The sequence below is a fragment of the Dama dama genome, chromosome 18 (genome assembly GCF_033118175.1).
Source record: "Dama dama isolate Ldn47 chromosome 18, ASM3311817v1, whole genome shotgun sequence".
Lineage (NCBI taxonomy): Eukaryota > Metazoa > Chordata > Mammalia > Artiodactyla > Cervidae > Dama > Dama dama.
The window spans coordinates 33,603,140-33,617,017 of record NC_083698.1 but is presented as its reverse complement, the minus strand read 5'-3'; the positions used below and the strand labels follow the sequence as shown (position 1 = coordinate 33,617,017).

The 13,878-nt window shown below is 35.6% G+C and overlaps 1 protein-coding gene across 3 annotated transcripts in view; it reads right to left on the bottom strand.

The window, feature by feature from the left end:
- Nucleotides 1-13,878, bottom strand: part of SEMA3D (semaphorin 3D) — a 218,896-nt gene that overhangs the window by 126,919 nt on the left and 78,099 nt on the right. For all 3 annotated transcript variants that reach the window (XM_061165129.1, XM_061165127.1, XM_061165128.1), the window contains one exon: nucleotides 6,259-6,449. In XM_061165129.1, the coding sequence (XP_061021112.1) occupies nucleotides 6,259-6,409 (151 nt within the window). In that variant the 5' untranslated portion in view covers nucleotides 6,410-6,449. The remainder of the gene's footprint in view (nucleotides 1-6,258; nucleotides 6,450-13,878) is intronic.

The following is a 13,878-nucleotide window of genomic DNA, read 5'->3' as shown; positions in this document are numbered from 1 at the left end:
CCTCCACACCTGAGCACTTCTTTTAGTTCATGTTGATGCTCATTCTTCCTTTCTCTAATTCCCTGACTTACGGAATTAAAATTTATATGTGCTAACTGCCAAGTTCATATCTCCAAAATTGACACTGCCCATAAACTCCAGAAATTATATACTCAAATGCTTTCTTGGCATTTCACTTAGATATCTAATAGACTTCTCAAATAAATATGTCCACTTGATCTTCCCACACAGCAGTCTTTCACAATCTCCACCATCTCAATTAATATTAACCCCATCCTTAGATCAAAAAACAAACACACCCCATGGGGTTAGGCTTGACTTTTCTCTTACTTCACATCCACCCATCCAACCCATCATTCACTTCCAATCCATCAACAAACCGTATTGACTCTACCTTCCCATCTTCTTCTACCTCCACAGAAGGAGTCTGATTCACAGACCATCATTTCCCACTTGGATTATTACAATCCTCTCAGACTTAGCTCCCTAGTTTCCTGATCTCTCCTTTTTATTGCACACAATACAGAAGCCAGAGTGATCCTATAATAACGAAAGTCTGATCCTATCACCTCTGTGTTCAAAATTCTCCAGGGGACTCCCATACATTCAGACTAAAAGTCAGTGTTTTAATAATGGCAACAGTGAAAGAATCTGATCATCCTTCCCTCCTATTAACTCTGATTTAATCATTTTTCTTATTTCTCCCATTCCATCTATTTTTAGCCATACTGTCAGTCATTATTTTTTGTGAAACATTATTATCTTGCTAGGTATTAATAGTTGTCCCTTTAACTGTCTTCTTTAGGATCCTTGAACATGCCAGACAAAAGCCCAATCCCACACACAGCCTCGGTTTAGAGAAAATATATCTGGGAAAACAAATGAGTTCATTAGAAATTAAAGTATCAATGACTTGCTCCATATGGGGGAAAAATATATACATACATATATGAGGATTCTTCCTATAAGATTGATTATGCTTGTTTGCTATGTACTTAAGGGGAGATATTAAGAGCAAATCATTGATTTGACAACAAAAATGTCCACTTTCGAAAGGAGGGCCTGAATGATTTTACGATTCCTTTTAACCCACTCTGAAGGTTACCAACCACTCAAAGACACTCCTCTTATCAAGGTCAATAATGATCCAAAGTCTTGTTAACTACTAGAATATGATGAAGATAAAAATACTGGAAAGTACCTTCTATAAATTCACAATCTGTGGGTGGTACTGGACTGAGAGAAACTAACTCTAGTAGAAAATCTCTGAGAATAAACAGAGGCAATTTTACTATATGCTGTAAATCCCCAGGAGGAAACTATATAATATTTTTCAAACTTGTTTACACAGGGGAAACTGTGGTCTAGGAACAACCATTAATACCTAGCAAGATAATAATGATTTGCAAAAAATAAATGACAGCTAAATACTTATTATGTCAAACACTGTTTCATGCTTTACATGAATCAAGATACCTTCACAATAACCTTATTAAATACATTAATGTATTTAGAAAACTTCAACACAGAAAATAAACATCCAAATATCTCACAGACCTAAGACGCAAGCAGTTTGGCTTCAGAATCTGCCTTCTTCATTGCTATACTCAATCGAGATGAACAGAATCAATATTAGACTAGTAAAATCAAGTAAGTTAGATGCCTCAAATTGTTATCTCTACTTGAGACACGCCACATTTCACAGTTAAACAGATTTCTTTGCAAATAATAAACAACATATAGACTTATCCATTCATTCCTCAGAATATTCAACAAAATTACTATTCTATCAAATACACTAATGTTTATATAATAGCAGATGAAAATTTTAAAGGTGACATCAAGCTTTTTTTCGACAGAAACACAAATAAATTTGGGAGGAGCAAAAAATAATACTCTCGGTAGTTACTGAAAAGAGCATATTGTCAAAGATGTAATAATGAAACCTTGTTTTCTTCTTCTTTTATACATCTTGATATTTCTATTTCTGAACATGCAATATCTCTCTCAAGGGCATAAAGTGGCAAGAACATGGGCCTGAACTAGAGAGATGGAAACACGCTGTTCTTTCACTTAACAGCTTCATGCTTTAGGGCAAGGCCTTCAAGCTCTGACCTCGTGTTTCTTATCTATAAAATGGGTATAAAAACAATGTTCTTCATAGTGTCCTAAAACTTAGACATGATAAAGACTAACTAGGGTCCTGGATTCAGTCTTTTGCCTTATATCCTGGATGGCACATCCCATGGTTTGAAATAACCTTCACTTGTTTGTTTACCTGTTTATTGTTTGCCTTCCTATCTGGAAAAGAAATTCAAAGGACACAGTGGCTTTTCCTTTTCCAAAGCTTTTGTACATTCTCTCTTTAGCTGTATTACCTATCTCATCTGTAGTTTTCCAAACACCACTGCAGATACTGATTCCTGGGTATGAATATCCCTAACTTGTATAAATTTCTTCATCAGGAGAACAATATACAAAATGTTTATACTAATTTCAAGATTGAAGTTGGTCATTTTTCAAAAACTTTATCTACTACATCTGCAGTATAAAGTATACAAGTCATTGTGAGAAGCCCACCTTGTAAGGCCATATATGTATCTATATTTTATCCTTATTACACAAAATACAGAAACCCAGATCATCCTGACCTCCAGGTTCCTTACTTACTACTCTAGAAACTGACTTAGCATGCATAAATGTGTAAGAATTCAAAATATTCAACTGAGAGGGAATCTCTTTACACAACAAAAGAACCAAACAAGCTCCTGTGGATTCAGAGGTTCAAAACTAAGTCTATCAAAGGGCATTCTTTGGATAAAATGGTTATTATATTTCTGTTGACCTTTAAGAAATCCCACAAAATAATCCTGCAGCTGTTCAAAGTAGCTAACTCTACTGATATGGGCTGTGTCTCCAGTCTGCACATAAGGAAGCTTGATTATGGAAAGTAAAACTGATTTTGTGCTCATAAAAATGAATAATTTTTGAAAATTACAATCGACTTTTCATTTGGACTGAATTTTCTAGTCTCATATCCTGGAAGTGAATAACTAACAGCAGCCACAGGGCACTGTTGGAGGGTGGTGGAGGGAGGAGGTGCGGGGGAGAGGGAGTGTGTGTGTGTAACATGGGTGAGTTCAGAGATTTTTAAAATTCCTTCACTGCATTCAATCTTTGCTACTGCTTTTGAAATGCAGATAAACTACTTGTAAATAAATATCTAAAAAATATAACATTTGAAAAGTATACTAAATATAAGAACCATAAAAAGAAGAGTTCTTATTGCATTGAATCCAACATTTATACCGGTTCTTTTATATAAGTACTAGGTGCTGGGAGAAGTGAGAATATATAGAGAGATAAATAAAACAAGATTTTAAATTCTTACACGCTTTTGTACTTTGTATTCCAAGTACAAAAACAGATTCAGCTCCCCAAAACTTTCTTGTTAAGAGTAAGCTAATTAGCAGCAGTTACCTAAAATTAATGTTTTTAATTCTTTTTAATTTTTAGAACCTGATCCGTTATTTTCAAATGATCAAGTTACCACATTTGGGTTAACATTTTACAATTAATCGTATAAAATTTTGATTATGACTACAAATTAGCACAATGACAATCTTTACTTCCTGTAAGACTATTGGGCGGATGAAATCCCACAAGTCTATAAATCTCTTTTGGCCCCTGAGTAATCTTAAACGGAGACTGCGGTCTTCTTCAACCCCATTTGATTTTGACAACTGAAATCATATAATCAGTCAGGTAGTTAAGTGCCTCAGGGAAGAAAAGCTCTTGTCCAGGGTGCGAGAAATATGAATAGGTACACAGGCTCCCAGCAGCATGGGGCTGACTCAGGAGTTGAGCCACCAACTAATTTGAGACCTTAATTTCTTAATTTCTCAGTATGTCAGTATCCTCATTTACAGGAAGATGGTACCTCCTAGGGTGGTGATGTGGATAACATAATTCACACATAGTCCTTATTCCAATGCTTTGCTCATGAGAAATCCCAGAGAGTAATCATTAACTATTGTTAAAGTTTCTTTCCAAGTCTATTTTTCATGTTTATATTCATCAATGCAATGTTCTGGCATTATTTACTGTATCACAGAAACCAGGTAATATTTCCTCTTTTTTCCCTTCAATCTATTTTCAAACTTTCTATTTTTTTTTAACTGTTTGACTTTTAATATTTGTTTTCTGTTCTATGAAGAAGTGAAGTGAAAGTTGCTCAGTCGTATCTGATTCTTTGCAACCCCAGGGACTGTCAGTTCAGTTCAGTCGCTCAGTCGCGACTCTTTGCGACCCCATGAATCATGTCCACGGAATTCTCCAGGCTAGTATACTGGAGTAGGTAACCTTTCCCGTCTCCAGGGGATCTTCCCAACCCAGGGATGGAACACAGGTCTCCCACTTTGCACGCGGATTCTTTACGAGCTGAGCCACAAGGGAAGCCCAGGAATACCGGAGTGGGTAGCCAATCTCTTCTCCAGCAGATCCTCCCAACCCAGGAATTGAACCGGGATCTCCTGCATTGCAGGAGGATTCTTTACCAACTTAGCTATCAGAGAACATAAGGTAAATGGAAAGGCATTTGCCTTAAAAACAGGCAAACAAACGGACACGTGCAATATGACAGGTTGTGAAAAGCCCATATTATGTATCCATATCCCTATTAGGATAGAAGACATTTCCATAATTCAAGGAACTTTCCTCTCACATTCCTTTCCATATGATCATCCTTCAACCATGCAAAAGCAATGTCTAGATTTTTTTTTTAAATCATAGGTTAGTTTTACCCGTTCTAGCAATTTGAGAAGAATGTAAAAACTCAAAGACAATGATGCTACCTTAACTTTTTTGTTCATGAGATATAAATTCAAAACAAATACCAACATAGGAAATGTGTAATGGATTTAATAAAATAATTCCACTTATGCTTACATTAAGCATAAAATTAGCTTTTACTATTGATATTTAATTTGAGCTGAAAAGTTATCTTTTAAAAGATTATTTAAAAGATTACCTTTTAATCTTTAAGATAAAAAGTTATCTTAAAGATTAAAACTGCCAGCATTATTTTTACCTGTCAAGTTCAGAATAAAGGAGTCTGAATCCCCTATATTCCTCTCATTAGTTAAGGTATTAAAGAAGCCAAGGGGATACCAGGAAAAAAAAGAAATCTTTGAGCACAAAACTTGGCACATCCTCTCTCTCTCTCTCTCTCTCTCAATATATATATTTATATATTACACTTACATATAAACATGATGGTTAAATACTAGCATATAAACTTTGCTTTTAAATGTTTAAATTAATATAAAAGCTATTAGATTTCACTTCTTGTTTTCTCATCTCTGTTTTAAGCCTTTCACACTTCTTAAACAATAAAATATGTATATGCTTGAGATATTCAAGATATGTTTGTTAGTATTTTGAAGATATCTTACTGTTTTTAAAAAATGCCGAGGATAAGCTAATTAGTAGCAGCTGTATGGAATTAACCAATTTTCTATTTTTAGGGTGTTGGGTTGCTCACTGCAGGCCTAGGAGGCCTCTACTTGCCCAGCTTCAAGACCAAAGAAGGAGCCCAAGGTCAGCGACAGAAATAGCGGTTTAACAGAAGGGGAGCTTACATGTCTGAAGCAAGATCTTGGAGTAATACCCCACAGAGGTTATGACTGACCCCAACGCAGAACATGGCAGCAGGCTTCACTCCCAGAGGCCTGGGGTTGGGGGGTGGGGGGTGGGGGGTGGGGGAGGCGGGGCGATGTTACCATTTATAGAAAGAATTGACAGGTTGGCTCTTCAGTTCCCGGGGAAATCAGCAGAGGCCCCTTCCTCCGCTTTGATAGGGAGCAATCATTAGCTGGAGCCTAAGCAAGCATGTAGGAATGTCTGGCAGATGTAGGTGAAGCAGATACTGGTTGAGCAGGAGACTTACAGAGAGGAAGAGAAAAACCATCTTGAGTGGCCTGACCATATGTAGGGATTGGTTTGTTTTAATACAAGCTGACTGCAACTTGAGGATAAAAATTTCCTAATTACGCTAATCAATAGTTAATACTTGTAAATAATGAACTGAAAAGTATACATGGACAGTTTTTACATCTATTTTCTTCACTGAGAAAAATAAATAATTGGACTTTGTGTTCTATAATAATATTATTATTAACTGATTACAAACATTTCACTGAACTCAGCATGCGTTTCTAAAATAAAAGAAGAGATGCTGAAAAACACTGACACATTTACCTTTGTAGGTTAGCTTGAGTCGTGGAATATTTTGCTTAGAAGTTCCAATGACTGGAAGAAACAGCATGGTCATGCTTATCATCATCAAGGCATGAAAAAGGTGAAAATTGTGGCTTCTGGACTTTGGTCTCTCATCTTTAGTAACAATCATGATGAAAACAATGTTCTCTTTCAAACAGTGTTAACTGAATCTAAAAAGAAGAAAAAAAAAAAACTATTAATATAGCAGTTTTCAGATTTCTCTATACTTAGTAAATTATAATTTTCTGAATGTATGTTTTTAAAAATAATTTCTCCTTCTCTCTTGTTCTGCTCTTACAAATCGTTGCAGGGGGGATGAATCAGAACTGAGTAATAAAAGTGTAATAAATAAACAGCTGGCTTTATTCAGACATGGAGATGAGTGCAAAACAAAAACTTAAACTACTTAGGTTAATTAGCATCTCTTCTTCTACTAAAGTGTTTGTCTTGTTTTATGCAAATATAGGAGGAACCAGTTCTTTCTGTATCTTGATGGATTTGTGATCAGAAAAGAATACTGGTAGAAGCCTACTCTTGCCTCATACCATCCTCAAACTTTTACTCAAGTAAAACTGAATAAAAGCTATCATTTTGAGAGAGTTCTTTTGTTTCTGACCAAAGAATATTTCCAAGTCTACCTATACTTGGGACAATTAAACATGATCTGGTCAGGGCCACCAGTACAGATTTTAGACCTGGGACAAGGCAATCTTACCTGCAACCTATATTACTCCACACAGGGTGGCACAGAATATAAAATACTGTAGGAGAAAAAAATTTATAAGAGGAAATAGTTATTAAGTAGGTTGCCACAATCAAGCTGCCTAGGCTGTCTTTGTTAAGACATGGAATAAATCAAAACTCACATATTTCCAACTAAGCCTTGTACTAATAATTATAAAATAATATTTATAGAGTATTTACATGAACCAGGTACTTTTTAAAAAGTGGTGTAAAAATCTTATGCTACTGTTCACTGTTTGTTTTTTTACTTTGTTTAAGAATCCATATCTATTTAATTGCATTGACCAGCTTCAGCTGCATGCAACAAATTCTGATAACTTCCCTTTTCATTTTTATTGTTACAAATATTTTCTAATTTTCCTTGTTATGGCTTGTCAAACATATCCATCATTTAAAAGTGGACATTTGATTTCCAAATATATGGAGTTTTTAAAATATCTTTGATATTACTCTCATTAATTTCATATTACTCTCATTACTCTCATATTAATTTCTCATTTAAATGCTTTCTTCTCTACAATCACCCTCTGTGTTTTTTTCAGTCTTTTAACTTTAGTGAGGCTTTAAATGGCTAAGTCAAATATCTCCTTGCAGTTGAAATTATGTGGGTAATTTTCAAATATCTTTTGATACTGATTTCTAACATAATTCCACAGTAATAAGAGAACAGACTCTATATGACTTCAATACCTTTAAATCATGAAATTTTTGCACCTTCTTTTATGTTCTTGGATATGTTCCAGTGTCTCCTAGTTTATACTCTATGGGAACTTGGACAAAATTTGTATCCTACTATTTTGTGAAAATTGTATAATTCTTAATTACATTGAATTGGTTCATGGTGCTTTTCACATCTACTACATACTTCTACTTTTCTGTATATTCATTCTATTAATTTTTGTGAGTTTGGTATTGAAACTCCAACTAAAAATCTTAATTTATCTACTTAAAAAATAATTGCAATATATAGTGGAGCTATATGTAACTTTGTTCTATATTTTCCAAGTATTCTATAACCTGTTATCTTACTTTCATAATTTAGAAAATAAAAAAGAAAGAGAAGAAAAAAGCTGGTTTACATAAATTAAATGACCTAATGCTGATAAATTAATTAAACAAGTATGTCATTAGACTGAGGTTTCTCTAATGCCATGATAGCCTATATAATTGAACAAAGCCTAAGCCTGTAAATGCCTCAAAAGTACAAACTTAGAACACTAAGAAAAACCAATCAAACGATTAACTAGGCTTTAAGGTATAGACAATCAAATAATCTTCCCTGTTTTGGAAATTTACTTTAGGTTAAGTATTTCCCCTTATATCCATCTATCAGTGGAGTGCTCCTAACCACTTTCAGTTTCAATTCAGTTCAGTTACTCAGTTGTGTCAGACTCTTTGCGACCCCATGGACTGCAGCATGCCAGGCTTCCATCTCCATCACCAAATGCCAGAGCTTGCTCAAATTCATGTCCATTGAGTTGTTGATGCCATCGAACCATCTCATCCTCTGTCCAGCCTTCAGTCTTTCCCTGCATAGGAGTCTTTTCTAATGAGTCAGTTCTTCACCAGGTGGCCAAAGTATTGGAGCTTCAGCTTCAGTATCAGTCCTTGCAGTGAATATTAAGGGCTCATTTCCTTTAGGATCGACTGGTTTGATCTCCCTGCAGTCCAAGGGAATCTCAAGAGTCTTCTCCAACACCACAAGTCAAAAGCATCAATTCTTCAGTTCTCAACTTTCTTTATGGTCCAACTCTCACATCCATGCATGATTACTGAAAAAACCATAGCTTTGACTAGATGGACCTTTGTTGGCAAATTGACATCTCTGCTTTTTAATATGCTGTCTAGGCGTGTCATAGCTTTTCTTCCAAGAAGCAAGCATATTTTAATTTCATGGCTGCAGTCACCATCTGCAATGATTTTGGAGCCCAAGAAAATAAGTCTGTCACTATTTCCATTGTTTCCCCATCTATTTGCCATGCAGTGATGGGACCAGATGCCATGATCTTAGTTTTTTGAATGTTGATTTTTAAGCCACCATTTTCACTCTCCTCTTTTACATTCATTAAGAGACTCTTTAGTTCCTTTTCACTTTCTGCCTAAGGGTGGTGCCATCTGCATATCTGAAGTTATTGATATTTCTCCTGGCAATCTTGATTCCAGCTTGTGTTTCATCCAGCCAGCATTTAGCATGATATACTCTGCATATAAGTTAAATAAGCAGAGTGACAATATACAGCCTTGATGTACTCCTTTCCCAACTTGGAACCAGTCCGTTGAAACAGTTGCTTCCAAATTTACTAGCATATTGAGTGCGGTGCTTTAACAGCATCATCTTTTGGGATTTGAAATAGTTCAGCCAGAATTCCATCAGTCCAATAGCTTTGTTCATAGTGATGCTTCCTAATGCCCACTTGACTTCAGACTCCAGGATGTCTGGCTCTAGGTTGGTGATCACACCACTGTCATTATCTGGGTCATGAAGAACTTTTTGTATAGTTAGTTCTTCTGTGAATTCTTACCACCACTTCTTCCTATCTGCTGCTTCTGTTAGGTCTGTACCATTCTTGTCCTTTATTGTTCCCATCTTTGCATGAAAAGTTCCCTTGGTATCTCTAATTTTCTTGAAGAGATCTCTAGTCTTTCCCACTCTATTGTTTTCCTCTCTTTCTTTTCATTGTTCATTGAGGAAGGCTTTCTTATCTCTCCTTGCTATTTTTTGGAGCTCTGCATCAAATGGGTGTATCTTTCCTTTCTTCTTTGCCTTTTGCATCTCTTCTTTTCTCAGCTATTTGTAAGGCCTCCTCAGACAACCATTTTGCCTCTTGCATTTCTTCTTCTTGGGGATGGCCTTGATCACGGCCTTCTGTACATTGTTACAAACCTTCATTCATAGTTCTTCAGGCACTCTATCAGATCTAGTCCCTTGAATCTATTTCTCACTTCCACTGTACAGTCATGAGGGATTTGATTTAGGTCATGCCTGAATGGTCTGGTGGTTTTCCCTACTTTCGTCAATTGAAGTCTGAGTTTTGCAATAAGGAGTTCATGTCTGAGCCACAGTCAGATTCTGGTCTTATTTTTGCTGACTGTATAGAGCTTCTCCATCTTTGGCTGCAAAGAATATAATCAATCTGATTTCGGTATTGACCATCTGGGGATGTCCATGTGTAGAGTCGTCTCTTGTGCTGTTGGTAGAGAGTGTTTGCTAAGATCAGTGCAGTCCCTTGGAAAAACTCTGTTAGCCTATGCCCTGCTTCATTTTGTACTCCAAGGCCAAACTTGTCTGTTACTCCAGTTATCTCTTCACTTTCCACTTTTGAATTCAACTCCCCTTGTTGAAAAGGACATCTTTTTTTGTTGTTAGTTCTAGAAAGTCTTTTAGGGCTTCATAGAACCTTTCAACTTCAGCTTCTTTGGTATTAGTGGTTGATACTTCCAGTTTGGTATCACACAATATAGTTTGATATTTGCTCAAATAAACTCTTAAAATTTTTAACATGCCTTCATTTATTTTTTATCAATGCTACTGACATCCAAGAAAGACAGGTAATTATATATTTTCTTCATTTTACAGATGAGGAAACTGAAGTACACATTTTGATAATTCTCTCAAGGTCATATGGCAAATAAGAGATGAATTAAAACATTTGTTCCAGACTTTAGTAAATCGGCCTCCTTAGCCCCAAAGTATTTTATGTGCTTTTTATTATGTCACAATCAAGTTATTTTCAACTCTTGAAAAAAGTCTTCCTTCTCCTTGATATTTTCTAAGGCATAACTCATAGGAATGATATTGCTTTGCCTGCTTCTGGGAAGGATTCCAGATGTGGTACCTGCTTCAAGTATCAATAATTTCTGTATTTACTTAGTGAGAGTTAAGCAATAATGAAAAAAACATTATACTTTAGTAATTATATAATTATTTAATATCAAAATAAATACTTTATGCCTATATGGTTAATTTTAAGAGAAAGTTTATTAAGAATATTTTTCTTATGGAAGATCAACTCTTTATTAAAATGCTTTTATTAGAATGACTTTGAATCAAGATTCCTGAAATTTATCTTAAATTTCAGAAGTCAAAATCAGTCTTGGAAGGTGAAATAAAGCAAATTATATATGTATTAATTTTATACATAAGACAAATATTCTAAGAATACATTACAGATTGTATGTTGTTCATTCATGAAGTGTTCAACATGAATGCTTAATAGAGTATGTTTTCTCAGTTACTTTAATTACCTGTAGGAAGTACCAAACTATTCTGTCTTTGTGTAATCTGTGCCTATTTAATTCTTTGATTTAGAAGATTACTACAAATGAAAAGAATCAAGTTGATTTAGATACTCATTTAAGAATAATGTACCAAATAGGCCACACATATTTTCTTCACATTTGCTTGAAATTTTGTGATGATTCCAGAGATCTAATTGCCAACATCTGTTGGATCATAGAAAAAGCAAGAAATTCTAGAAAAACATCTATTTCTGCTGTATTGACTACAGCAAAGCCTTCGACTGTGTGGGGGACAAAAAACTGTGGAAAATTCTTCAAGAGATGGGAATACCAGGCCACCTTACCTGCCTCCTGTGAAATCTGTATGCAGGTCAAGAAGCAACAGTTGCAACCATACATGGAACAACAGACTGGTTCCAAATTGGGAAAGGAGTATGTCAAGGCTGTATAATGTCACCCTGCTTATTTAACTTATATGCAGAGTACCCCATGGGACATGTCAGGCTGGATGAAACACAAGCTAGAATCAAGATTGCCAGGAGAAATATAATAACCTCAGATATGCAGATGACACCACCCTTATGGCAGAAAGTGAAGAGGAACTAAAGAGCATATTAATGAAACTGAATGAGGAGAGTGAAAAAACTAGCTTAAAAGTCAACATTCAGAAAATCAAATGGCATCTGGTCTCATCACTGCATGGCAAATAGATGGGGAAACAATGGGAACAGTGAGAGATTTATTTTCTTGGGCTCCAAAATCACTGCAGATGGTGACTGCAGCCATGAAATTAAAAGACTTGGAAGAAAATTTATGACCAACCTAGACAGCATATTAAAAAGCAGAGATGTCAATTTGCCAACAAAGGTGCGTCTAGTCAAAGATATGGTTTTTCCAGTAGTCATGCATGGATGTGAGAGTTGGACCATAAAGAAAGTTGAGCACTGAAGAATTGATGCTTTTGAGTTGTGGTGTTGGAGAAGACTCTTGAGATTCCCTTGGACTGCAGGGAGATCAAACCAGTCAATCCTAAAGGAAATGAGCCCTTAATATTCATTGCAAGGACTGATACTGAAGCTGAAGCTCCAATACTTTGGCCACCTGGTGAAAAACTGACTTATTAGAAAAGACCCCAATCCTGGGAAAAATTGAAGGCAAGAGGAGAACGTGATGACAGAGGATGAGATGATTCGATGCCATCAGTGGACAAGAGTTTGAGCAAGCTCCAGGAGTTGGTGATGGATAGGTAAGCCTAGTGGGCTACAAAGTCCAAGCGGCTGCAAAGAGTCAGAAATGACTAAGCAACTAAACTGAACTGAATGATATAATTTAAGAGAAAACAGAAATTTCAGTCTGACGTAAAAGATCTATATTATCAGCAGTCCTTAATAAAAATTCTAGCTTTAATAATCTAAGTAAAAATATATATTTTAGAATAAAATACTAATGAAGTCCCTCAGTAAAAACATTTTTAAAACAAACTCTAAAAGACTAAAGTTTTGTATTATATAAAAACTATTAGGACAACACATATACTGTTGGCACAAAACAGTCACTTAATTGATGTACAGAAAAATTTATAGGAATTAGTTTTAAATTATGTGAGCTTTCAATTACTTTGATGTCTTAAAAAATTTATTTCTGCACCTTTTTAATTTTACATTTATGCCTGTAAAACACAGATACATTCTTTGTGTTATAGATTCTCCTTAAAAACTTGTTTTTTTTTTGCAAATGAAATATTTTTAAGGAATATACACTTAAGAATATATATTACATATATACTCCTGGTCACTAACACCATAACTCATCTCCAAACATTTATTAAGGTGAGAAGAAAGATAAGATTCTTTTCTAAAAAGAGCAGTTGATTAGATACAAGAAATAAACTCTCAAGAAATAACTGCTAATATCAAGATATTAAGATGCTATGGAAGACAATCAAAGGAGTTTAATATAGGTTTAAGTAAGACAAAGCTAGTTTCATAGAGAAAGAGAATAAAAAAGGAGAGGGGGGAAAAAAAAACAAAAAGGAGAGACAGTTCCAGATGATAATGGTACCTAGTGAAGGGTTCCAAAAAAGCTGGAAGCATGATAAAAATAAAATGGGTAAGGGAGGTAGCATGAGTCAGTGGGTGAAGGAGAGAGGAAACCAAAGAGGAATTCAGCCTAACACTTAAATGTGCCTCATGCCTGTTCTGGTATCTAATACAGTAGAACTCAAATGATGCAGTTATTCCACACTGCCTTTGGTCTTAGACCATGAGTGCTGTTATCATTCATTTTCATCAGTGCTTTTTTGATTCCACTTGCCTGTTATTTTCAATTTCCCCAACATCCTCATGTTAGCAGAACATGGGTATCTGATCACAGCAGATCCACAGCTTTGCCATACAAACATGCATACTTCCACCTACCCATAGTCTCCAAAAAGAGTGAAAGGTTAGTTGAATGTCAGGATTAAACTAGGGCTTCCCTGGTGGTTCAGGGGTAAAGAACCTGACTACCGAAGCAGGAGACGCGGGTTTGATCCCTGAATGGGGAAGAGACCCTGGAGAATGAGATGGCAACCCACTCCAGTATTCTTGCCTGGGAAATCCCATGGACAGAGGAACC